A 24537-nucleotide genomic window follows, 5' to 3' on the forward strand; every position below is an offset into this window, starting at 1 on the left:
TTTTTATCGAAGATAAACTTTTATATATGATCGTAAAGGATTAGAATATTCTTTGAAATATTTTTAGAGGAGGTAGTCTCTAATTGTCTCCAACAATCTCTCCTTCGTGGTCCTCGTGGGTAACAAGAGAAGGATAACTCATAATTACCTTCGTGGATCCTTACTAATTGGAGCAGACAAGTCGAGGGTGGCCTCCGTCTTCTCTTTCCATCTTGAATATCACATGTTGGTCATGTATCGATGATGATTGGCTAGCGTACACCCTATCGCCAATGATATTAATATGTCTTAAGCTTTCAATTGGATGTGCTTGTTTGATCTGGTCAACCTATATTGTCAATAACCTAGAGCTTATGATCTGTCTTGAGATATTAATTAAGCATGGTGTCTAAGGGCGTTGAGGCATCTATTTACACATTAGTGAATCATGCTAGGGATTGAGAAACACACGCATCAGAAAGCATAGCACATCTTTTCCTCTTGCTCCTCAGTGATACGCTGCTAGGAAGTAGCACTTGAAGGCATTGAAGTGTTCGAGAATGTGTTTGATGATTAGTCATCAAAAATACCATTGCATATTTAATACTGTACGTTGTCATAGCTGCTGTATCAATCAAAGAAGCAAGATCAGTAACACAACATAGTACACACCCGAAACCAACCGGCTCAAATCTGATGCCGACCAGTGGGTATGGGCTCAACCGATGATTAGATGGTCGCATCCTAATCGACCTGACCAACCCGAACCGGCACGGTTCGTGCTCAACTTGGGCGTGTCTCTTGTCGTGTTCCCGTGCCGATAACACATACTGATCGACTCGGACCCGCTCGTTGCTTGAATGGATTGCATGGGATCTCGTTCGGATCACATACTGGCAGCATAATTAACCAGTCTGAGGGTGCCACGTTGCAGTCGGCGTGTGAGCATTTACTGGACGCGCTTCCCGCGTGGAAAAGCTCCGTTCTTTCCAGTTGCCGCCTCATCATTGCGGTTCTCCTCACCGACACCGGCATTTAAGCACCGGGAAGAAACCTAACCCTAGATCTCTCGTCGACGGCGATCCGAGCATCCAATTAGTGGATCGAAGGTTTTTTTTTTTTTTTTTTTCCGTTTAATCCATTTGATCCTTGGATTCATTCTTTTTGTTCGTTTTTTTTTCGGTTGTGTTCTGCTGTACCATTTGGCATGAGATTGGATTCTGCGATCCGGCTCTTTCATCGGTTTCTGGTAAATTGGATTTTTATTCCGATGGAACTTTCATCGCGAATTAAGGCGATCAGTGGTTGATTCTGTTATTTCGCAAGTTGAGGTTTCTTTATAGATCTCCAATTTTTTAGGGCTTTCTTCGGTTTTGGAATAACGGCCTTGTAGAGCGATCCGAAGTCGCTTGGATGTGTGTTATCGATTTGATCTGCGAAACGGTTCCAGAATGAAATGATATTTGCAGCTACTGATTCCATCGCCTTGCTATTCTGATTTAATTTTTTGCCCAGGTGCTGAACAAGCCACAACTTTTGACTCCGGAATTGTGGGAGAAGAGGAAGATAGGGAAAATATACTTATTAGAAGAGAGCAGGACAAAGAAAAAAAGCTGCTCCATTAACCAAAATTATGAACTTGAGAAGGTAGAACTCTTTTTTTCTTTTTACCCTTTTTTGTCTATCTACAAGGATGTGATTAAAAGAATAGCCTTTGTGTCATTCTTTTTTGCATCAGTGATTTTGTTTATTTTCTGAAATGACTGGCAGGGACTAACCTTATATCACTGAGTAATATTTCGATTTTATTAGCCTTTTCCTTTCAATTTTTTTATAGAACTTTCTTTTTAGTTCTTCGCCATAATAGTAGGCTAAGTCTGGGATTCAAGGGGTCACATCTGCGTTCTAATAATTAACCAAAAAATTATAAGTTTTTTATTGAAAGGACTGTAACTGCATTCTATTAAATTTATAGGTATGAATTTTGTTTATACCTGTGCAGAGCAGTCTGACATCTGCGCTATACTTTTTGAAGTGAGATACATGTTTAAACTCATACAAGGTATTGTGTGTCGTGTTGTTTGTAGGCATGGCACGATATCCTGGGTTAAGTAGGTCATATCATCTTTAAATGATGGACTAATAGCAAACTGAGATTAAATATGTCGTGTACTGCTTCGGGGAAAGAAACCTTAAAATTCAGTAAGAGAGATGTCGAAGAATAATGTTTGGGTTAAAGGATTTCATCTTGTGATAGATTTAAATGGACCATCTATTAAGAATGCTTAATTCAGGCCATGTGTACTATTTCTCAGATCTGATTTGTCCAAATTGCTCACTTTGTTAGTGATGATCTAAAAGGGACCTAGATATTGCATGTGAAGGCTCATATTGAATATGCCATTTGATATAGGCAGACTAACCAGTGCTTGACATAGCTTTGTACTGCATCATGCGATCTTTAGCACACTTGTACTTTATTTTTTTTATTATGTTTTCTAGCATCAAAAGACATCCTAAGAAATTTGTTGAGATTTACATCCTTAAGATGGACAGTCTATATCCTGTCTTTTTTCCTTAAATATTTTGATTTCAGAATATTGTGCAAGGCTGGATATGCTATCACTGTACATATTGTACGTGGAATTCTTCTCAAATTCAATATGATATAGCATAATTTGACTCTTTATTTAAGATGTATTACTTTATAAGCTGCATGCTATTTGATTCTTTTTCTGGAACCTTTGGTGAGTTGTTCTTCGACTTGACTTTTGCACTTTCTTGTCTTGTGTTTGATTCGACTGTTTGCAGAGATTATAGAAACAGAGCTTCTCTTTTTGATAGCATTGAGGAGGGTGGCATTCTAGCACCATCTTATTCCTCTCATGAAATTGATGAGTATGGCAACGACAGAGCTATCGATGGGCTACAAGATAGAGTGAATATTTTAAAAAGAGTAAGTCATATGCAAAATATGATCTCATTGCTTTTACACTATTTGAATAACATTATATTTCCTAAAATTGTAGTTGGACTTGTCTTGATGGAGCTCTTGGTCCTTTTCCTAACCATAAGTATATTTTACAAAAGTTGCATTTATATCAGGATAAGTGTTTCCTTTACAAGTTCTCTGTCCAAAATAGTAAGCGATTATGTTGTCTAGAGTTATTTACTTTGCTCTTTTAATGCATGTTAATATAATCAGAGCTTTTAGCTCCACCAAAGGATGTTCTTGATATTACCCAGTTGACAAGCTTGATATATGTGGTGTCTCTTTGGTCAATATGCAAATACTCTACTTCATGATTAGAAGATACTACATGGAAAAGTTCATGCCTCATCTAAATTGCAATTTAACATGAAACAAATTGTGTTTTTCCTATGGCATAAGCTGGCTTGATAATCCAAATGATGATTTGATCTATTTGTTCTTGGTTAACCATCTTAATTGTGTGATCAATGTTTCACTAAACCCTTATTCTCCTTTTCTGATCTTTTAAAATGGCAAGTACTTTTCTTGCTGATATCAACTCTCCACGCACCCCTTTCTCTATCCTCTGTTCTTATTGTTGGTGCTTCTTCCGACTTTTTGCACTTCCATCCTCAATCAGCTCTTTGACAAGAGTGAGGATCATATGCTTTTTCAGCTTATATCCCCGGAGAATAAGGGTGTAGGGGGACAGCTGCTATTGGTACTGCAGGAAACAAAAAGCATGGGTACTTTTGTTGTTTAAATTTTAATGATTTGATGATAGACAAGTTTGTGGTATCCCCAGGATATTCCAAAAAACTAACAAGGAAAAGTGTGTTGCACGACAAATATCTTAAAACAGTAGTTTTTATTTGTATATATTTCTTAATCTTTTTTGTTGCCATGATCACCTTAGTCATTCTTCCTTTTCATACGTTGTAGTTTATGCCTATAATGTTTCAGGGTGCAACTAGTCTTTAATTTTTCCGATATCTAGGCTTTATCTTTTTTTTTTCTTCTTTAAGTCCCATCAGTTCATATTTTAGTTCCTCTAAGATGTGATTATTTGACTTCTATTATGATCGTTTTGGTGTGAAGTTGACAGGGGAAATACATGAAGAAGTTGAGATTCATAATCGTGCATTGGACCGAATGGTACGTCAAGAACACATTCAATCCTTATCTTTTTCTCATTCACACTCGTTTTTGCAAAATACATGATCAAGTTCTTCTGGTGATGGCTTGGCTTTAGGGTCATGACATGGATGCTTCAAGGGGAGTCCTTTCCGGAACGGTTGATCGTTTCAAGATGGTAAGTGTGCTTTTTTCTTTTTGTTACTGGGTTTCTTCCCTCTTCTTTTGCTGACCACAATTTGAGTTTTGATATTAGGTTTTTGAGAGAAAGTCAAGTCGCAGAATGGCTACCTTTGTGGCATCTTTCCTGGTGCTCTTCCTACTCATCTATTACCTCACCAAGTAGAAATCTTCATGACATCTGCAATGACCACACCTTGACAGTACACGAGCCGTCTGTTGCTTCTTCTAAAGTGGATTAGTGTGACAGTAGCTCATGTGTACAACATCCTTTGTGAAATGCATGACATCTGAACATTATGGTGTCATCTAATCATATGAATACTAGACGTATATTTATTCTTCTACACCGCAAAGACATTACGCCTAAGTGGTTCAGCAACTGTTGAATTCTCGATTGCCACCGCAGTGACTTGTGGTTGCAGGTTGAATTATTTATTGCCCCAAATAGTTGAGATATGATGGGTTAACATCTTTAATTGGATTTCTATTTTTTTAAAATAAAATAAAATTTTATTATAGAGGATTCGAATATAAGACTTTAGGATGTCTAGATTTTACTGCAACAACACATTGGAGGCTCTTCATTTTAATTGGTGTCAATATTAATGATATAAAATCTTATTGTATATTTTTAAATTAAATAAAGTCAATATGAAATATAAAATAAATTAAAAAAGTGAGATGGAGACGCTCCACAAAAATTTAAGAATTTTCTTTAGGAATTCGTTCATATTTATTTTTATATTATGACCAATTAGAGAGCGATGAAACGCACCAAATCTTTTCACAACATGATAAACAAAAAAAAAAAAAGAGAGTTTTTTGCCCACGCAATCTCAACCTTATCCACACAGTGAGATAATCCCAAAGAAACTCTTTTGTTGACACCCTACAAAGGTACAACTCAGATACCTGATTGATTCGATCCGTCATTCATCTCTGCGTCTTATGCGATGGGGTGTCTTTGTGGGTCGCTTTGATTGGTGTTCGAAGCAAATGCTCTATACGTCATCGGCAGGGATGACCGGGTGCAGCCGGTTTTCGGACGGACACCACCTGCTGAACCATTCCTGTATTTTTCTCGCCAGGTTTCTCTCCTCCCTCTCCCTCTCTCTCTCCCTCCCTCCCTCCGTCCCTACCTCCCTCCGGTCTCTTCGCCTCTCTTCGGCCCTCCTCCTCCTCCTCCTCCTCCTCCCATAGCCCAAAGATTTGAGGTAAACAATGTTGTCTTTTTTGGTGCCTTGGACAAATTTCTTGTTGTGTTTTTTTGCCTTTCTTAGAGTATGAGATTTCTTCGGATTGTTTGGAGCTTCAGCTTTGGTACAAGGGCGCCAATTTGTTGCTTGGATCCGATTAGTTGCTCTCTGGTCCAAATTTGGTTCTATTGGGATGAATCAGATGATTGAATTCTCCATGGTTTACATCCTTCTGGTGGATTTCAATCATCGAGACAATGTGTTTTCTGTGGAAGTTGTAGTTGGAATTAGGGTTTTCTATCAATTTTCTGTAATTGAAATTTCTGTCGGAATGGCTCGATATATGATAGAGTAATTAATCGTTTTGTGGAGCATCAAGCGTTTCATAAATCATGGTATGTTAATTTCAAGAAAATTGATTGGATTGAATCCATAGTCGTAAAAAATTCCTACATCTTCGACCCTAGGCGGTAGTCCCGATGACAAATTTTGCAGCTCACTTTGTCATATTTTTGTTGGTGAGCAATGATGTGTTGTGATAGTTTCATACTATAAATGGAGAATCAACGGTTCAGCATATCTGTGATTGTAAGATGTTTATGAGTACTTGAAAGCATATTACAGAAAAGCTTTTGGACATGAAAATTAGTCTTAAATAAATCCATTTAAATTGAAAATACTGCATATATTTATACATTATACATCAGCATGTGTATTTCTCTATATTATGAATGTATGTATTCGTGCATGCAAATATATATTATTGTCTATATGTGCATTTGGTGATCTGTTCAAGGATTGCCCAAATTCCCAGGTGATCACTTGTGACAGCACTGATTGATCTTTGATAGAACAGGCAAAGAAACTGGATAGAATATGGAGTAAAAAATTTCTGCACTTCCAATTTGGTTTTCTTCTTCTTGGTTGTTGCTTGTCTAACATGTATTCGTTACGTACAAATTTGGATTGGGAGTATTCAACTATTCTATATATTTGTCCACTTGATTTATTCTTGCAGTAAGATATATTGTTATTATTTATTTATGGCTTTCTGCATAACTACAATAAACTATTTGTTCTTGGTTGTTATTGAAATTTCATTAGTTGTCTTTATTGAAATTTCATTAGTTGTCACACTGAGAAAGGAAACTTATCTATTTACACGTGATTGAAATGCATTTGTTGGAGTTGGTGAAGGGTTAATGCTTGAGTCTTTTGTTTTCATTGTATATAGATATTAAATTCTATCAAGATTGTCCTTAGCTTCTTCTGTTGATTCGAAAGAAGATGCAATTTGGTTGCCCTTTATTCTTTCCACTTTCTTCCGGGTGTTCTCTATTTTAACCAGTTTTTTAACATTTCATTCTTCAAAATTTCTGATTTAGGAGTAATGAGTTTGTCAAACTACAGATTTCTTCATGGTGCATAACCATAGCCATTGATATGGGGCTCAATGACTAAAGTTTTCTACTTTAGCAATCTAGGACCTGATTGATCTGGACCTTGCTAGAAGTGCACTATCTTGTTTTCTGCTTGTTGTTGTTCATGTGCTTAAGTTCATCCGTATATGATTTATATGAATTTTAGGTTTTGACATGGCGGACAATGAAAAAGGTCAAGAGGAAACTTCATCTCGTGGAGCTGACTGGGAAGTTGTGTCCCTCACGGCATCTGCCTATGCTGCTGCACCTGGACCTAGCGAGTTTGACCCTACCGATGAAAGTAAAGAGAAGGAGAGCATAACTAATCATGATACTTCTGCTGCACTATTCATGTCTGGTCACTTTATATTTCCACCCAGTGAACATGAGAATCTTCCAATAGAACCCGCCATAAGTGAAATCCATAGTGAACCGGACGGACATGATGTAAGCTCTGAAGTTTTTTATGATGATAATTTACTTGATAATTTGGGTAAACAGAAGTTGCAGACTGAATCTGATGATGACTTGCATGGAATTGAGTTTTTCGACAAAGAAAATATTGGATTTCAAGAGGGCATAGGATTCCAAGGGCTAAATTCTGTTGGAAAGGGGCAGGGTAAGTTTGCTGATTCTCAGTCTGTTGCTTTTCAATCTGGAGCACATGAAAGTGGCACCAAGTTTGAGACTGAAGGAACTTCGAATACGAATACTGGTACTTCTCAAGAGCATGCAAGACCAAATGAAGACAAGTCTGATGGATCTGATCTTCCAAGTCAGTCTTGGTGGAAAAGGCATGCTGCATCCATGTACGACCGTGCGAAGGAGGCCAATACATTTTGGTCTGTCGTAGTTGCTGCTGCTTTTGTAGGACTTGTAATTCTGGGGCAGCAATGGCAGCGAGACAAATTGCAGCTTCATAAAACTAAATGGAGGTTTAGCATCAACGATGAGGTATGCTTGTTGCCATTGTGCAAAAAAAAAAAAGCAAACATCATGACCTTGCAGTTCTATCACAGAGTTCTCTCAGTTCTCTCTTTTTGAGATTTGTTATTTGACAAAAAGATTTTTAACTTTGATGATGGATTACCCTTTGGTGATGAAGTTACTTTGATTCCTTTACTGCTTATGCATACTAATAAAAGTTACTTAAAAAATCCTCGTCATCATCAATAAGGTCCTTTCTATGCGAACCATTTTTTATTGTTAAATCAAATTGAATATCACATCTAATTTTGATCATTGTTTTTTGCAGTTATGTCTCAGTTTATTTCATTTTTTCTAATTAAAATAGATGAACACTACATCCTGTTATGATGACTGCTTATATTTGCATATCTTGATTTGCACGTGATTGTTCTTCATCTTTCAAGATTTGATCATTAGTCACAGGACACGTTCTCGTTGAGTGGAATTCTATTTGGTTGCACGTACCACATAAAATTTGACATATATACAAGATCTTTCATGGATTATGGATAGCTTTTGTTGCATTTGTTCTCACCACGTTGATGGTATCCTTGGATGACAGTAAGTAGTTCACAGTTTTTCCTGGTGTTGGTCTGTTTGGTTTCGTACTTGCTTTCAGCAAAGTTGCAGATTTTACATCTATTTTTCCATTAAAATGAAAAGTCCATGTTATTATCAATTAGCTCGGTAGAACTAAAGAATCCATATTGTTTAATGTATTATGTCCTGAATTTTGACAGTGGGGAAAAAAGCACATGGTGGTGCTTATCTTTTTTTCTTTTTTTATTCTGAGTATAGAAAAAGGATTCTTAAATTAGGGATATAGATTCATGGTTAAAAGATTTTCATGTTAAACTGAGAAGATTTTCTCGATACAATTAGCAGCATGTAAGTGATTTTAGAACAGCATAAATAATATATCAATGATGAACTCCAGAAGCTCTGAAAGTATCAGTCAGTTGATTCTGTAGGATTTTCTTTTTAATATTAAGTTGACAGTTGGTTACCCATCATGATTGGTTGTTCCTGCCCTTGAGGAGTTTAAGGGCTCCTAGGTTATTATCATGAAGGCCTGCCTTGAAAAGTTACATGTGATCTGGGAAATTGATTGATATTGTGAGGCTTGAACATTCAAATTTTTTTTGTCTAATCCTTTTACAGAATCACTTTTATAATAAGATGCTTTTATTGTCCAAAAAAAAGTAATCTGGATATATTGTAAGTATTGTGGTTTGCATATACCTATAATTTATGCTGTGCATCCTTGTTTTGTTTGTTATAGCTTTCACTTATGCTAATGCACAGATCTAGTGCTGAGTGGCCACACATTCATCTTTTCTTAGATAATATTGACGATTTGAGAATGCTGCCTTCTCTCTTATTATCACTTTACGTATTCATCCTTTCTCAGTGAGCAAATTTCACGGGATCACTGGTATTGTACTGCATGTGTTCTGCATCCACTTCCAGCATGAGATGTGGTGTTTGTGGTACTAGTAATGGAGGGGATCTCATTTTGGTGGGAATGTTTCCTCTTTATCTCAGAACATTAAATCTGGATGCATATTGATGCCTCATTTGATTCAAGTAAGCTGCATATGTTATTTTCGACATCCGATGCAGTTTATGGTGATGCTTCAGTAATAAGGCAGCTGTGGTTCTGGTGTTAGCATGATGGACCTGACAATATCCATTCTTAATATTTTTTATAACCATCACATGGAATTTTTTTTTTTCAACTATTGCCTGTCCAAATAAAAAATGAACTTTTGAGTAGGCCACTCTGATCATATTTCAGGTGTACTACTTTGGTCATATTATTTGCAAAGTAGTACCCATATACAAAGGCCATTTTTATTTGAAAATTAGTATCTGACTGCGCTTGATGTCTACTAGCAAACAAGGCTGAGATATGGAGGTCACGACACCCTGGTGTTGGTGCTGTGGTAGGCAAATTGTATTCATATTATTGGAGATCTTTGAGGAGAAGCTTGATGTAATATAGGTATCACTGGTTCTGGTATATTTAGTATTGGCAAGCGGGATGACGAATTAATATTCGTGCATAAGCTACTAATTTTCCGTTGTGGTTTATGTTACTGCTCCCAGTTAATATTGGTTGTGGTCAGCTGTTCTCCTCATGGTACACTGCACTTCCAACTTGGCTTTTGTTTCACGGGCTAACAACTCTTAGCTACTTTTGACAGAGGATGAGCAGGATGCTGGGACCTGTCGGCCGGTTCAAACATGTTCTGGTTGGTAGCCACCACCCTAGCAAGCTGGCGCATGGAGTTGGTGCCGCCTCCAGCATTTGAATTGATGACGATGCCTGGTTGTGTTTCCAGCCAGCATCTTGCACCCACTTTCCAGGAAGTTCCAAGTTGACGGTATTACCTTATTCTGGTTATTTTTCTTTTTTATTGAATGGATTTGTTTAATATGCTGTGTATTTACGGTGTATGTGGTTCTAAATTCTATACTTTATTCGGTTCATATTCGTGAGCCCAATTTCACTCTAAATTTGTACTCTCTTGTTGTTAAAATTTTCTGTTATATTTTTTTATTAGATTAAAGATTTAAGCTAATTACATGTTATCTTTTATAATTAGTTATCACCAGCGTTTCAATTCTTGTATTTTCAAAAGTCATATTGGGATATTTAATTTTATTTTTTTTTACGTCGTCGATTCCGTTGACGAAAATATCGTAGGGTTTATCATTGAATATGTGTTAATTATGTCTCATTTTGATTTATCATTGTATGATATTTTTATCAACAGAGTTAATGACATTAGGAGAAACAATGTTAAATGTTTTATTTTCTGCTATTATCTTACTGCAAATCCCTTCAATAGCTTACTGCCTTCAATATATTTACGTATGTTTTTAAGCTAAGTTTCCAAAATCGATTTTACGTCGGAAACGATTTTTATCGTACGAGAGATTTGACGAAGTTGACGTTTTTATTTGCTGTACTAATTCACCCCCCCTCCCCTCCTCTTAGTGCTCTTGATTCTAACATATTGAAGGTAAAATATTGATGTTATCAATAGTTCAACATATGAATCTTAATATAATTTTTGGAAATATAAAGATCGAGATATTAAGGATAATTAATTAGTAATTAATTTTAAAGATTTTGATATTTGAAAGGTCAACTTGTAGTTGTTTTGGACTATTGAAGTTTTGAGTGAACTCATCCAATTGGAGAACAATTAATTTAGTCAGAAGTGCACATGCAACAATCATATCACTACATGTCCAGATTAAAATAGTAGAATATTGATTATTGATTGATCTTTTCAAAGCTGGAGGAACCTTCCCACCATCGAGTGTCTACTGAAGTCGGACCCACAACTCTGACGGCACGTAATTAAAAGAAAAGTGTTCTTTAGGACATTTCACATCCATTTCAATTGCTTAACTGTAATTAATTATAGTTCTAGGGAAATAGATAATACGTAGAATGCTCCCTACGTTTTAGCATCAAAATGAGTTGTTAGAGGATATTTGTTGTAAATTAGAGTTTTAAGTAACAACTAAATTAAGTTAGGGGCATTGAAAGCTACTTATAATGACATTTATGATAGTTTTATATTCTAGATCCATATATATCAAAATTGAATTTAAAAAGATACATTTTAAATGGTATGTTGACACTATCATTATTTCTTTGCTTAGATGGTCAACATAAACCCCGGTGGTATAAGAATAGTAACAAATAAATCTTTTAGCATAGGAGTGTTTATTCCTCCTTTCTTATTATCATTGTCGATTTTTGGCTTGAGGGCCTCGTAATCTTGAGTCTCTTGATGTCTCGAATACAAGTATATAAAGGTCTCACGGTAGTCGATCATATAATAGTAATCTTATTCTTTATAAGATAGGGAGTGTTTCACGGAAATAAAATAAAAAGAAAGTACTTTAAAAAAATAAAAAAATATTTTAATAAAAATTAACCGTACATATATAAATATAAAATCTTGCCATAGAAAAAAATAAAAAGGGAGGGATGGGGAACGACAAGGGTGGTACTGATCTGGTCCAGCAAAATACCAAAGTTTTAGATTTAGTAGGAAATGACGGGGCCGGTCTCCCGCCATCCCATGGAGTCACGTGACGTTGTCTTATGCCTTTTAGTACTTCCGGTTTCGAGATCATGTGGGTGGACGGGCCACGTAGCCCAACTACCTCGCGCCTTTTGCTGTCTCCCTCACCAACCCAGGAAAACAACACCCCACACACACTCCCCGGCCGGCGAGCGAGCGAGCGGGCGGGGATGTAGGAATGGATAAGGCGACCGGCTCCCGGGTCTCCCTCGGCGGTTGGTGAGACCCCAACAGCTGCCCTCCCGTTTCCTTGCATCATAAACAATGCAGTGTGAGACAAATATCAAAACACCATCCGGTTCTTCTCATCTTTAGATCTGAGTTGTAATTTTAATCGGTTAAAAGAATATTTTTGGATGATATCCAACAGTACAATCCTTATAAATTGATAGGACGTGTTTTGGCTCTACGTGAATCACCGACAAAAGTTGAAGATCGACGTGACATCGTATGCCTTCCGAAGCAAAGGGTGCACGTCACGTCAAGCTCCAACGGTGCGACTGTGCGGTCCGATCACCCCAAGAGCTGAGGGCAGTGCCGTCTGCTGTTAGGGCAGTGTCGTCTGCTGCCGCTCAAGCACCCCCGAAGACATCATCTCGTCAGAGAGGTTGTTCCGCCCCCAGAGTCAACGACCATGTCGGACCAGGGCCCGACCAATTCCCGCACGCAGGTATGAAATACCCCTGACCTGATCCAGGAACGGGGTGGGGGATAAAAAATTAATTGATCACTCGATTGACTTGCTCGTCGGAGGGGCCTCGTTAGGTGATTCCGACGAGGGCCATTTTTGTAGGAAAACACGGTTACCTCATGAAGACGAGCTGCCAACCACCCCAGAGAAGGAGAGACGCAGCCTAGCATACACGATGCTCGGATCGGCACACCAAGGAACGCTGATCAACACCCCATCGTGAGGGCTTGATCAACCTCGACATCCAACTCAACCGACAGAAGACTCTCGACATTGACCCGTGGATCAGGTCGTGCTGACTCACAAGCCACGACACATTTGTTCACTAACACAAATAAAAATATTATCTCAAAAGATTTAAATCCCAGCTTTCATATCAAATGCTACTAACCTCCTGTAATGTCTGCGGAGATGATTTTATGTACAACTATTCAATTGATAATATTAAATAATATATATGATATTTTCACGTACCACTTTATACCACGATCGACTAATACAATCTCAATAAATATTTTTATATATTTATAATTTTATTATATTTATAATTTTTTTGAAAAAAATAATATTAAATTGATTTTATTATGGTGTGATATCGATCCATAAACCTGAGATTTGAATCCTTCATCTATCCTGCGACTGGGGTGACACACAAGAACAGTGCCGGATGGATCCCTTGGAAGCCAACATCGTCTTGGAAACGACTGGGTGGCCCAACCGAGACGGTGACAGATGGTTTTATCTTGCGAGCTACAAAAGCAACTTCTGAGGTTGTCATGTCTCAAACGACTCGTCGTTTGAAGCCAAAGCGTTGCCCGCCGATCTGGGTGGATGCGCTCGGCAACAATGATGCATGTTTAGACCACCGGACCCACCTTAGCGGAGAAATGTGAGCTCATCGAGCTTTCAAGTACTCTTTCTGGGATATAGTAAAACTACACTCATGATGGGACATCATAGCTGACAGATCCACCCGCACCACAACATGTTTATTACGATGATCTCCATTTCCTTACCTACTATTTATTCTTAACCCTTTCCATACTCTTTGATTTAAGTGTCTCAGAGACATACCCAGAATTTTGAGCCACTTTGTACAATAATAATAATAAATATAATATTTTAATAATTTTTTTAACTAATTATAAATTATCTATATAATTAATTTTTATAGAAAAAAATATTTATAAAAATAAAAATATTTAATATTAATTTTTTATATCGTCATTTGATGAAAATATCTTAATATTAAATCAAAGTGAGGTAAAATCAACATGTACTCCGTGATAAATCTTATGGTATTTTCGTCGCTTGAGTCGATGATACAAGAAGAAACAAGATTATATAATTTATTTTGATAAGTATAAGAATATAAATATAAAAATTAAGATACTAAATATAGTTAACTATAAAAATAATATATAATTAGTATTAATTTTTTTAAAATATATAATATATAATTATAATATTTTTTTTTTGTATCTTTGTCTTATTTCGCAAGTCGGCCAGAGGATAACGGCGTGAGACTGCATTGATTGGAAGGACACGCCGAATGGAACGGCGTTGGCGTAGACGGACTTCGAGAGAGAAAGGGAGGGGGAGGTGGCGGTTTCGGACGTAACGAGAAGAGAGAAAGAAGAAGAGCAATAATAATAATATTCTTATTAATATTAATAAAAGCACTGTGAGCGCACTAAAGCGGCCATTTGGCTGTCGGCCGCGGCCTGCCGAAGCATCCCCCCGGCCTCTCCCCCTTCTCTCTCTGCTCTCCCTCTTTCCATTCTCTCCTCTCGTCTTCACCCCCAACTGCTCCATTCTTTTTTCTTCGTTTTCTCGCTTCCTTACTTCCGGTGGCTCTCATCATCACCGTGAGAGAGAGAGAGAGAGAGAGATCGGAATCTCGGGGTGAATCTTTGATGGGTTCGTCGTCGGGGCCGGGGCATGGGTACGATTACGCCTTCAAGATACTCTTGATCGGGGACTCCGGGGTGGGCAAGAGCAGCCTCCTCGTCTCTTTCATCTCCAACCACCTCGCGGACGATCTCTCCCCCACCATCGGTGCGCTTCCCTCTGCCCTGTTCTAGATGCTTCTTGGATTGTGTTCGGGAAGGATGAGTTGTCTTGCAGATTTTGAAATATTTAATGATTTTTTATTTTTATTTTTATTTTCTGAAATATTTCTTTGTTATTCTTAATGGTTGTTCTGTTCATTAACACGATCGCCATGACTGAAGCTGATTCGGCTCTACCAGAACTTTGAGGGTAAGGAATCGTGCTTGTGACTGACCCAGTAAACTACAGTTAACGGTGTAGGTGACTTTGGACTTGCACGCTCGATCTGGAACCATGAAAAAATGAGTGTCATTCAAGAAAAAAATAAAGAAAGAAAAGAGATGCTATGATATCAGTTCTTGATCATAGTGATTATTTTTTGCATGACCCGAAAATGAAGCAAGTCTATATGTTGATGGTCAAGCATGGATTCGGGTAGCTGAGCCGAGGATTGTCTTATTTTTATTTTATTTTATTTGTATAGGCATCTGTTTTTTGCCCATTTTTAGTAATGACTTTGTGATGGACATTACTTATTTCTTTCACAATCTGCAAAAACAATTATGTAAGATCTTTAATCGTGTGAAAGGGTTTTGATACACCTTGATATAATTGCTGTCTCATACTAATTCGGTGAATTTATCCATCTTTAACTGTTATGTTGAAAAGTGTGGAAGCTTAAGTGGTAGAAGAGGGGATTTATTTGTCATGTGGTTTTGAAGTAGCCAGAGAACAATAAGTACCAACTACTAAACCAATTTTTAGTTCACAACTAGTTGTGATTTATTTTGCTTGTTCCTTTGGTAACGATGTTAACTAGAAAAAGAAAAGTTCACTCGAAGAAATTTTAGCAATGGGCCTTCATGGTCTTATGAACATTGTGTGTCTTGTGCATCAGTACAAAAGTGTTGCTATTTATACAGTCACCCTTTGTCCTGCCATTGCTTGCAAAGTAACATTCATGTCTATGAATTCATGACAATTATGTCAATTCTTTTGAAAATGAAAAGGTTTGGTGGGAATTTCTTGCTGACATCAACATCCTCAGAAACCTGCTCATGCATTGCAGCTGTTTGCTAATGCTATAACTGCTTCTTGAGGCTGTCTTTCCTATTGCTACTTCTTTGATAATAAACTAGAAAGAAAACAAGCATTTGACGGTTATATTTCTCTGGATCTCTAATGAATTTGTTCTAAATTTGCATTAACACAGGTTGATCTTTTAATTGTTTGATGACATCTGAATGTCCTGACAAGGTCCTTCTTACCCTTTCAGGCCTTCAGTTTCTTTAGATATTTTTATGTAGTCTTTCATGGATTTTCACTCCAGTCTTGATTCATGTAGCTAAGAACTGGACTACGAATTATTTAGTAATGTCCTGACAAGGTAGCAAAGTTTTTTCTTGTGAGATTTTGATCAGATTAACATGGTACGAGTGAAAGATGTAAGTTTGCAAAACTTTGTAATGGTTGGACCATCATCAAAATGTAAATGCTGGTTTCATCTTAATTATCTGTATGACTCATTTGAATCTATTCTTCTACATGCATGTATCTATTTGGAAGTTTCCTAAGTCTCATTCTTGCTTGCAAATTGCTGATTTGGTGTTCCCAGTGATGTTTGATCTGGAATGTACATCAAAATTGGGGATAACCTGATCTTTGTTTGATTAATCAAGTACCATTTGCTTCTGTTGATTTTTTTGGGCATCTGCAGAGAGGGGCTATTTTCAACTACACAATTAATGTTTTTCAGTTTTGAAAATACATTAAAATTTGAATTTTTAGTGATTTATTAATTTTGGACATATGTTGCAAAGGTTAATTAGGGCAACCATTTTATATCAGTGATTCTGGAGGCATCTGTGTTAATGCCTTTGTGGTTCAAAATTTTTCACCTTGTTTGTCTTGTTTTTATATGTTTTCTTTTTTATTTGTTAATAGGTGTCGATTTTAAAATCAAGCATCTTGCTGTTGGTGATGAGAAGTTGAAGCTGACGATATGGGACACTGGTAAATGAGAACATCTTTGAAGTTGAAAATTTTGTTATTATTCTCTTCCACTATTACCTACTTCGTAGCTAGTAAACCATCACTTTAGCATGCTTTTAACAATTGCTTGATGAACATTTGCTATGTAGCTATTGATCCTCTGTTCAAGAAAAAGTGAAAATGTTAACAGGTAATGCATCTTAGCACATGAAACACATACAAATAACAGACTGGATTTGTGGAAGACAGGTTTCTTCGTTTTGCACTGTGCCACTACTATCATGAAACTATTATATGAAATTCTTGCAAAAAGTGGATTTTGTACATTTGTCAATTCTTTTTTTGCACTTTTTTCTAGTATAGATTATTTAATGAACATTACTGGCATTATAAAACATTTAAGTTCAAAAATGTGGTTTACTGTCAGATCATTGACCAAGGCAACCCTAGGCAAGAGAAAAACTTGCAAGAAAACCTAGAAAAATTAGCAGAAGATAACAATATCATTTGTGCATATGCAACATTCTTGGCTTACATTTTGTACCATAAAACGGTGGTCTGACTTATACCTTATAGAAATGGAATGAATTTTATCGGTTTGGAAGGGAGCCATCGAATGAACCTATGCATACCTACCTAGAAATATTGAAACATGGTCCAGACCATCCCTTTAAACGTGTTTAGCATCAGGTAAGATCAGCATGACCTTTTAAGTACCTTGACAGCATTTATGATCCCTATGATTCAATTGATGATCACAACTGGAACACAATGTAGAGAGATGAGGACAGAGGATCAAAAGAAGATGAAGAAGCAGAGAAAGAGTTGTCTTTAGTCAGTTCTCATGTTTAGCTTCATCTCTGGCCCAATTTTTGGCTCTAACAATATCATTCGTGCATATGCAACATTCTTGGCTTACATTTTGTACCATAAAACGCTGGTCTGACTTATACCTTATAGAAATGGAATGGATTTTATCGGTTTGGAAGGGAGCCACCGAATGACCCTATGCATACCTAGCTAGAAATATTGAAACATGGCCCAGACCATCCCTTTAAATGTGTTTAGCATCAGGTAAGATCAGCATGACCTTTTAAGTACCTTGACTACATTTATGATCCCTATGATTCAATTGATGATCACAACTGGAACACAATGTAGAGAGATGAGGACAGAGGATCAAAAGAAGATGAAGAAGCAGAGAAAGAGTTGTCTTTAGTCAGTTCTCATGTTTTGCTTCATCTCTGGCCCAATTTTTGGCTTTAACCAAAAAAGAAGAGGAAAATGAATACTTTTATCTATTGGCATTCCCTTTATCTTCTTTCCTCAGAGAAGAAGAATTCTTCTACAGAGTCCATATATTGTCCCAGAGCACAATAGATACTCTTTGAGGGGTCCATAGTTTAGGTCCAATTATCAGTCTAGTTAGACAGTCCTTTAGCTAACGCCTAACATAAGGGCCTTCAAGATCTTTCATGACTTACTCACTTTTGTATTGTAGCTCCACTGTCTAGCAATAGCATACATCTCTCTCTGAAATGCACGTCTTCAAATATTCAAGTCCCATGGCATCTACTTATTTGCCAGGCAGACTGAGGTAATTGTCGATTATATATTGCATGTTGAAATTTGTTCTATCAGTCCCTTGTCTTTTCTGTATCCATCATTTTTGGATCCTAAGACATTAATTTGGTTACATCACTTCACAATTAGAGCCTTATCATAGAATTATCCACTACAAGCTCATATGCATAATTACTTGCATTGATCATTCCGTTAAGTTTGGACTTATTTATTTACATAACAGCCATTGTAAATGGAATATCTTAGATATTTTCTGCAGGTTCTTGATTAATATCCTTATGTTGCTTGTGAAATTTTTTTTATAGGAAACATTATAGGAAAGATGGCATGTTTCTTCTGCATATAGTGATGTGGTTTTTCTAAGGGGATAACTATGAATCTGCATATTGTTGAGTTTATTGCCCATATTGCTGATACATTTAATATTTTGTTCAATTATCCTATTCTCCTAAAACCATTTGTACATGTATTGCAGCTGGACAGGAGAGGTTTAGGACATTGACTAGTTCTTATTATAGAGGTTCTCAAGGAATAATTCTCGGTCAGTGACTTGTTTCAGACATTTTATTTCATTGTACATTGGAATAGTTGTTTATTCTTTTTACCTGCTATATTACCAATGTATATAGACTTTTTTCTTTATCTTTTAGAATTTATATAATTATTCTTGAATGGCTTGTATGCAAATGTTACTACCATTCATTAATGCTTCATGGCTTGCATGCAAACATATGATATATTTCTAATCTGTTAAGTATTCTATTTTGTTTCCACTCAAAAGTTCTTTTTTGCAAAATTGGGTTCCTGTGACACACAACTAGAGTTACTATCATGGAGATATTTAACTGTCTTGTGTTCATTATTTTTCATTTTTTCTGTAGCATAATTTTTTAACTCAACATTTGTATTTTAACCTCCTAACACTGATCTGCAGTATGCTAATTGGTTGAGCAATTATTTACTACTATTTTACTTGTGATCTGTTTTAACATTAATTTATGTAATTGTATTTTCACCACCTAACACATTGACATTACTATTTAAGATGACATAGATTCAGATCTACAGTCTGCTAACTGATTTAGCAAGTTGCCCTTATCCAATAGTCTAGTACTACATTTCTTATTTTCTGTTTTAACATTAATTTGTATTATTTAAGACATACCTGCTTATTGTTTGTATGAAAAAACTTGTAGCATTGTGGATCAAATTTTCTTTAGACACTTAAAATGTTAAGAAGATTAATAGATATATAAGAGAGGTATAATGTGCTGTTCAATCACAATTTGCTTCTGCTGTGGATTTTGGGTGCCTTTTACTCTCAGCATGCACACATGTTTTGCTTTTCGTCCTAGTGTATTTACTTTGTGATGAACCTCCATCTTCAGCACTCATGCACCCTGCTCGTGACCCATTAAAGTTCCTTCTATTGATTCCATAAATTTAGTGTGCAATATGCTTTGGATGTTAGCAATTATCTATCACATTTAAATTTTATGGCTGATTTTTTTTGCTGCTTTCAACTGCCTGTATTTAGGTTTCTTAATGTAGGTTCGGTGATTTTCCTTTATACATGCTACAAATGCAGAAGAATTAACTTATTTATTTGTTCTGTTAGTTTATGATGTGACAAAGCGAGAGACTTTTACCAATCTGGCTGATGTATGGGTCAAGGAAGTAGAATTATACTCAACAAACCGCAACTGTGTCAAAGTGCTTGTTGGAAATAAAGTTGACAAGGTTACTTCTGCTCTTCAAGTGCTTGCCATTGTTGCTTCTGTCCTGTTTGCAGCTTATTTTTTTCTTTGTACAACTGTTGAATGTGTTAATGAACTTTTTAGATTAAGTAGCATCTTATAGTGGCTTTCAACTTTCCAGTGAATATTCACCATATTGTACAAGTCAAAAGCATTGTTTCTGAACTTTATATTTGGACTTTATTTGATGATTTTAATTAATTAGCAATTCGTTGTTTGAGTATGAGAATCAGAAAGTTACCATGATAATGCATCTTGCTTTTAACCACTTAAGAGGTTTGCAGACTAGTAGATGATACATTGAAGCTATCTGCTTTACTAAAAGATTCTGTTCAGCTAAACATCTCTATGTTAAGCTACTATCAAATAGGATCAACCTATCAGTAAAACAGTACATGCCTAAAACATTAGAAAAAAAACTAGGTTTATCTTGCATGGTTTTTTTCTTTGCATGACTAACCATTTCTATTAGAACCTTTTAGGAGGCTGATAGGATGGTGACCAGAGAAGAGGGGATTGCCTTTGCCAATGAGTATGGGTGTTTGTTTATTGAGTGCAGTGCAAAAACAAGAGCCAATGTGGAGAAATGTTTTGAAGAACTGGCATTGAAGGTACTCTTCTATCCAATGAATACAACCATTTGTTTTCATCCAGCAAAAAATTGAGATATTTAAGAACTGCATAGACTGTAAGTATGATCCGATGAAGAATCTTGTAGCTGACGAGAATATGAAAACCGTATGGTACGTGTAAGTTTGTTCACTTTTTTAAGTTGGCCTACCTGTAAACATCAGTTTGACCTGAAATCCTAGTCGGGTTCAAATTTTGCTTTGGCAGACCCAATCCTGTGGTGATCATGTCTAATCACAGTCCAACGTCAGGTTTTAATCAGCTTGGGTTTCCCAAATTTCAGCCTACATACTGGGAAATGTACCATACCACATTCTGCCCTTGTGCCACACACCATACTGAACCCTGACCTAGATAACTATTGTATGAACTAGGAAGTAATAGTAGAATTGATCCTCTACTATGCTTTTAATTGTTTTATTACAATGACCTCCTATCGCTGTATATTACAATCAAACAAGCTTCTTCTTCTTTTGGTGTAAGTCTCTTACTTTGATAAGAAGTATTGCTAAATCTATTTTAATTCATAAAAGCACATGAATGTTTGTTTTGAAAAAGCCTGCTGGTGGCCACAAAGTTGAATATAAGAAGATACATCTGGATAATTGAAGAGCAGTCTGTATAACAACTATTCTGTCTGTTGCAGTAATCACCATCCTTTTTTCTTACCATCAGTCTAATCTTGAGCTAAACTGTCATCAGACTTTCAATGTAGCATCTTTGAATGTCTGGCTGGTACCTCTGCTTGCCATACATAACAAAGTTCAACCGACTGAGCTGTCAAAGTTCCTACTTAACAATATTTGATTCTCATGATCTTTTTGCTTGCTTGCTTACCACTGATGGAATGTAGATCTTCTCGACACCTATGGTATATGAAATGTAGTCACCACTATCCTACATTCAACACCATCCATAATTTTTCGCAACATAGTATCCATGTAAAGCTAAGTTGTCCTCTTTGATATCTCTGTAAAATTACCTTAGTCTGTCTCCGGTCACCAACAATTAGATTCTTCTTATTCCATTTGAAGCTCTGAATTGTCAAATATTATGCATTGAGGATTACAAATTTGAAGCTATTCTACTCTTTTTAGATTATGGAAGTTCCTAAACTGGTGGAGGAAGGATCAGTTCCAGTTAAAAGGAATATTCTGAAACAAAAACAGGAACAACATGCACACCAAGGAGGCTGTTGCTCATGATTTTTACTACCTGGAGTATACTCCTCTGAGCAATGAAGCAGGTGAAGACCAATTGTATCACTTTGTCCTCCTTAAGGTGCTTTTTTAAGTTTGTAAATGAGTTGTATCAGTTCATCTTTTGCACTGTTGATGTGTATCAGCCCGAGTGATCTTGAGTGGGTTATGAGGTAGGAAGTTAGGCTGTGTACAGAAAAGAATGAATATTTTTTTTGGGTGTGCTATTTGATGATATGATTTTATCAGTTTGCTTATTAGTTCACAGATCCATAATATGTTTGTTTTTAAAACTTATGACATATTGTTTGTAGAGGAATTGTTTCGTGATCCTATTTTTACGTTTGGGAATACGTTTAAAATGTAAATTGAGGACTTAATGTATATTTTAAATATGAATTATTATTTGATAATTTTTAAATTATATTTGATATAGAGACAAAAGATTCAAATGTTGATGTTATTCTTGTACAAATGTTGATGCTATCATAGGTAGCATTATCATTTCAACATTATTTGTGAGATGATAATAAATATATTTAAATTTCTCAAAGTATCTGTGATATTATCTAAAATACAAGATTATAAAAATTTATCCTTTTTTGTTTAACGGTTGGCAGTTCTTTCTTATTCTATTAGATGAAATTTAATTTATTTATTTTGAAAATTTTTTATATTTATTTTTATAGTTATATTTATTATATATTTAAATCATATAAATTTTTTAATCATATTATATATATTTATCTTAACTAAAAAATATGTATTTATTTTTGAATAAATACTAAAAGAAAGTATAATTTAAATATATATTTTTTCAAATATTTAAAATATTTTATAATTAGATAATTTTTAAATTTTTTAAATATATATTAAGAATGTAAATATATTGCGAAACGTATTTATAACTATTAGAGTCAGTATCTATCAAGAACTTTGGGTTTATACACAAACGAATCAAATGCGAGGATTAGACTTAGACTGTCAACCAATGAACGGCTCAGATGCGATGGAGGGAGACGCGGACGAATGTTTAGGGTTTAGGGTTTCTTCCACCATCTATAAAAGCGGCTGCCCATATTCACTTTCCTCGCCCTCGATCGCCGCTTCGGCTGACTTCTTCGTCGCCTTCGCCGCCAGCTCTCTCATTTTTATCCGTTTTTATTTTAGATTGTCTCCGCGGGTTACGATCTATCTCGAGCCGTGTTAGTTTGGATCAAGTGATGAGAAAACTGCAACAATTTGATGGAGATACCTCTCCATGATTCCTCGTATTTGAGTTTCCGATGGTACCTCCTTACCCTCGTCGTCGGGTTTCAGATCGTATCTGTTGTGATTTGTATATTCAGTGATTTCGTTCGTGTTTCTTGCCATTTCATTCAGATGGGACATGATGATATTAGTTGGTCCGTGTTTCTGATTACATGGTGACTGATACTCCTTTACCAATTCTGATCCCACAGAACTCGTTTATGGCTGCTAACTCTTCTTCGTTTTTCTGTTTATTTGCTTATTTTTCGCTTAGCAAATTTTCTCCGTTCTTCCTATTTGATGGTATGATGAATCTTGAAATGGAATCTTCGCATGTCAGACTTCAGAGATACCTCGAGTATCGATGAGAAGCCATTTCATTCTTCTGAGCCATCTATTTCTTTTTCACCGCAACTCCATTAGAATTTGTCTTATGGATTTCTTATGCATTTTGAGGACGCTGTTGATGTGTGTCGACCTGAGTGATCTTGAGTGGGTTCTGCGTGCGAATTAGGCTACGTACAGAAAAAAAGAAATTATTCATTTTCTGTGCTCATTGAAGATGATTTTATCAGTTAGAGATCGGCAGATCACAATATTTTTTGAGGGACTGATTCATGTTCTTATTTGAAATTTATTTAAATAAGCTATTTTTCTTATTGAAGCCGATGTATCTGTCGACTTTTGTTGCAAGTTTGTAAGAAAGACCTTTCCCCTGTCTATAAAAAGGGGCTGCCGGCAAGCAGTTCTGCTCGGCCTCGATCACTGCGACGACTGAATTCGTTGTCGCCATCGCCGCCTTTCTGTCAGCTTCATCTAGTTTTCGTTTCGTTTGCCCCCTCAGGTTTCGATATGTTTTCGATCTATCTCAAGGCATGTTTGTTCGGATCAAGTGATGAGGAAACTGCAACAATATGATGGGAATACTTCTCCATGATTCGTTGTATTTAAGTCTCTGATGATACGTCCTCGTTCGCTTTCGTATTGTGTTTGTTGTTGCTAGTGTTCTGGTTCTAGTAGATGTAGTGCTTCCGTTTACGATTCTTGTTATTGAAGGATCTTCTGATTACATGGTTTCGATGTTTTCCTTTTTTTTTCTTTTCCGTTGATTTGTTTTTTTTTACTTGAGAAAATTTCTCCGCCCTTAATTTATGATATGCTATGACGAATCATGAAATATAATCTTCGCATGTCAGACTTCAGAGATGCCTCGAGTATCGATGAGAAGCCATTTCATTGTTCTGAGCAAGCTGTTTTAATTCGATTTTTCTTCGTTTCTCCTAATTCGTTATGCTACGATGAATTATGAAATGTAATCTTCGCATGTCAGACTTCGGAGGTACTCTCGAGTATCGATGAGAAGTCATTTCATTCTTCTGAGCGAGTTTTGTACTGCATCAGAATGTTTCGTATCGCATT

The 24537-nt window shown here is 36.2% G+C and overlaps 2 protein-coding genes and 6 non-coding genes across 10 annotated transcripts; all 8 read left to right on the forward strand.

Annotated features, from left to right (window-relative positions):
* Window positions 1-931: 931 nt before the first annotated feature.
* On the forward strand, window positions 932-10381 carry LOC135653062 (bet1-like SNARE 1-1). Of its 3 annotated transcripts, XM_065174511.1 has the most exons (8): window positions 932-1088; window positions 1495-1626; window positions 2791-2935; window positions 4049-4105; window positions 4203-4262; window positions 4341-5481; window positions 7051-7838; window positions 10061-10381. In XM_065174511.1, the coding sequence occupies exons 2-6, from the start codon at window positions 1613-1615 to the stop codon at window positions 4428-4430; spliced, it is 366 nt and encodes a 121-aa protein (XP_065030583.1). In that variant the 5' UTR covers window positions 932-1088; window positions 1495-1612; the 3' UTR covers window positions 4431-5481; window positions 7051-7838; window positions 10061-10381. The 3 variants fall into 3 exon arrangements, with proteins under 3 accessions (XP_065030583.1, XP_065030582.1, XP_065030581.1); XM_065174510.1 differs by lacking the exons at window positions 932-1088; window positions 1495-1626; window positions 2791-2935; window positions 4049-4105; window positions 4203-4262 and having other exon boundaries at window positions 5323-5481; window positions 9265-10381; XM_065174509.1 differs by lacking the exons at window positions 932-1088; window positions 1495-1626; window positions 2791-2935; window positions 4049-4105; window positions 4203-4262 and having other exon boundaries at window positions 5323-5481.
* Window positions 10382-14347: 3966 nt separating this feature from the next.
* LOC135652584 (ras-related protein RABC2a-like) lies at window positions 14348-22127 on the forward strand. Its single transcript, XM_065173615.1, has 6 exons — window positions 14348-14711; window positions 16650-16718; window positions 18757-18822; window positions 19900-20021; window positions 20521-20649; window positions 21766-22127. Exons 1-6 carry the CDS (start codon window positions 14570-14572, stop codon window positions 21871-21873), a joined length of 636 nt encoding a protein of 211 aa, XP_065029687.1. The 5' UTR covers window positions 14348-14569; the 3' UTR covers window positions 21874-22127.
* Window positions 22128-23080: 953 nt separating this feature from the next.
* LOC135653460 (small nucleolar RNA Z199) lies at window positions 23081-23161 on the forward strand. Its single transcript, XR_010502424.1, has one exon. It is a non-coding gene; the product is annotated as a small nucleolar RNA Z199 (small nucleolar RNA).
* A 91-nt stretch (window positions 23162-23252) lies between these two features.
* On the forward strand, window positions 23253-23326 carry LOC135653458 (small nucleolar RNA SNORD18). Its single transcript, XR_010502422.1, has one exon. It is a non-coding gene; the product is annotated as a small nucleolar RNA SNORD18 (small nucleolar RNA).
* Window positions 23327-23416: 90 nt separating this feature from the next.
* On the forward strand, window positions 23417-23514 carry LOC135653462 (small nucleolar RNA R64/Z200 family). The gene has a single exon (XR_010502426.1). It is a non-coding gene; the product is annotated as a small nucleolar RNA R64/Z200 family (small nucleolar RNA).
* Window positions 23515-24003: 489 nt separating this feature from the next.
* On the forward strand, window positions 24004-24082 carry LOC135653459 (small nucleolar RNA Z199). The gene has a single exon (XR_010502423.1). It is a non-coding gene; the product is annotated as a small nucleolar RNA Z199 (small nucleolar RNA).
* Window positions 24083-24271: 189 nt separating this feature from the next.
* On the forward strand, window positions 24272-24370 carry LOC135653463 (small nucleolar RNA R64/Z200 family). Its single transcript, XR_010502427.1, has one exon. It is a non-coding gene; the product is annotated as a small nucleolar RNA R64/Z200 family (small nucleolar RNA).
* Window positions 24371-24405: 35 nt separating this feature from the next.
* LOC135653464 (small nucleolar RNA R64/Z200 family) lies at window positions 24406-24505 on the forward strand. Its single transcript, XR_010502428.1, has one exon. It is a non-coding gene; the product is annotated as a small nucleolar RNA R64/Z200 family (small nucleolar RNA).
* Window positions 24506-24537: the final 32 nt, after the last annotated feature.

Source organism: Musa acuminata, chromosome BXJ3-11, assembly GCF_036884655.1.
Source record: "Musa acuminata AAA Group cultivar baxijiao chromosome BXJ3-11, Cavendish_Baxijiao_AAA, whole genome shotgun sequence".
In the NCBI taxonomy this organism is placed as follows: domain Eukaryota; kingdom Viridiplantae; phylum Streptophyta; class Magnoliopsida; order Zingiberales; family Musaceae; genus Musa; species Musa acuminata.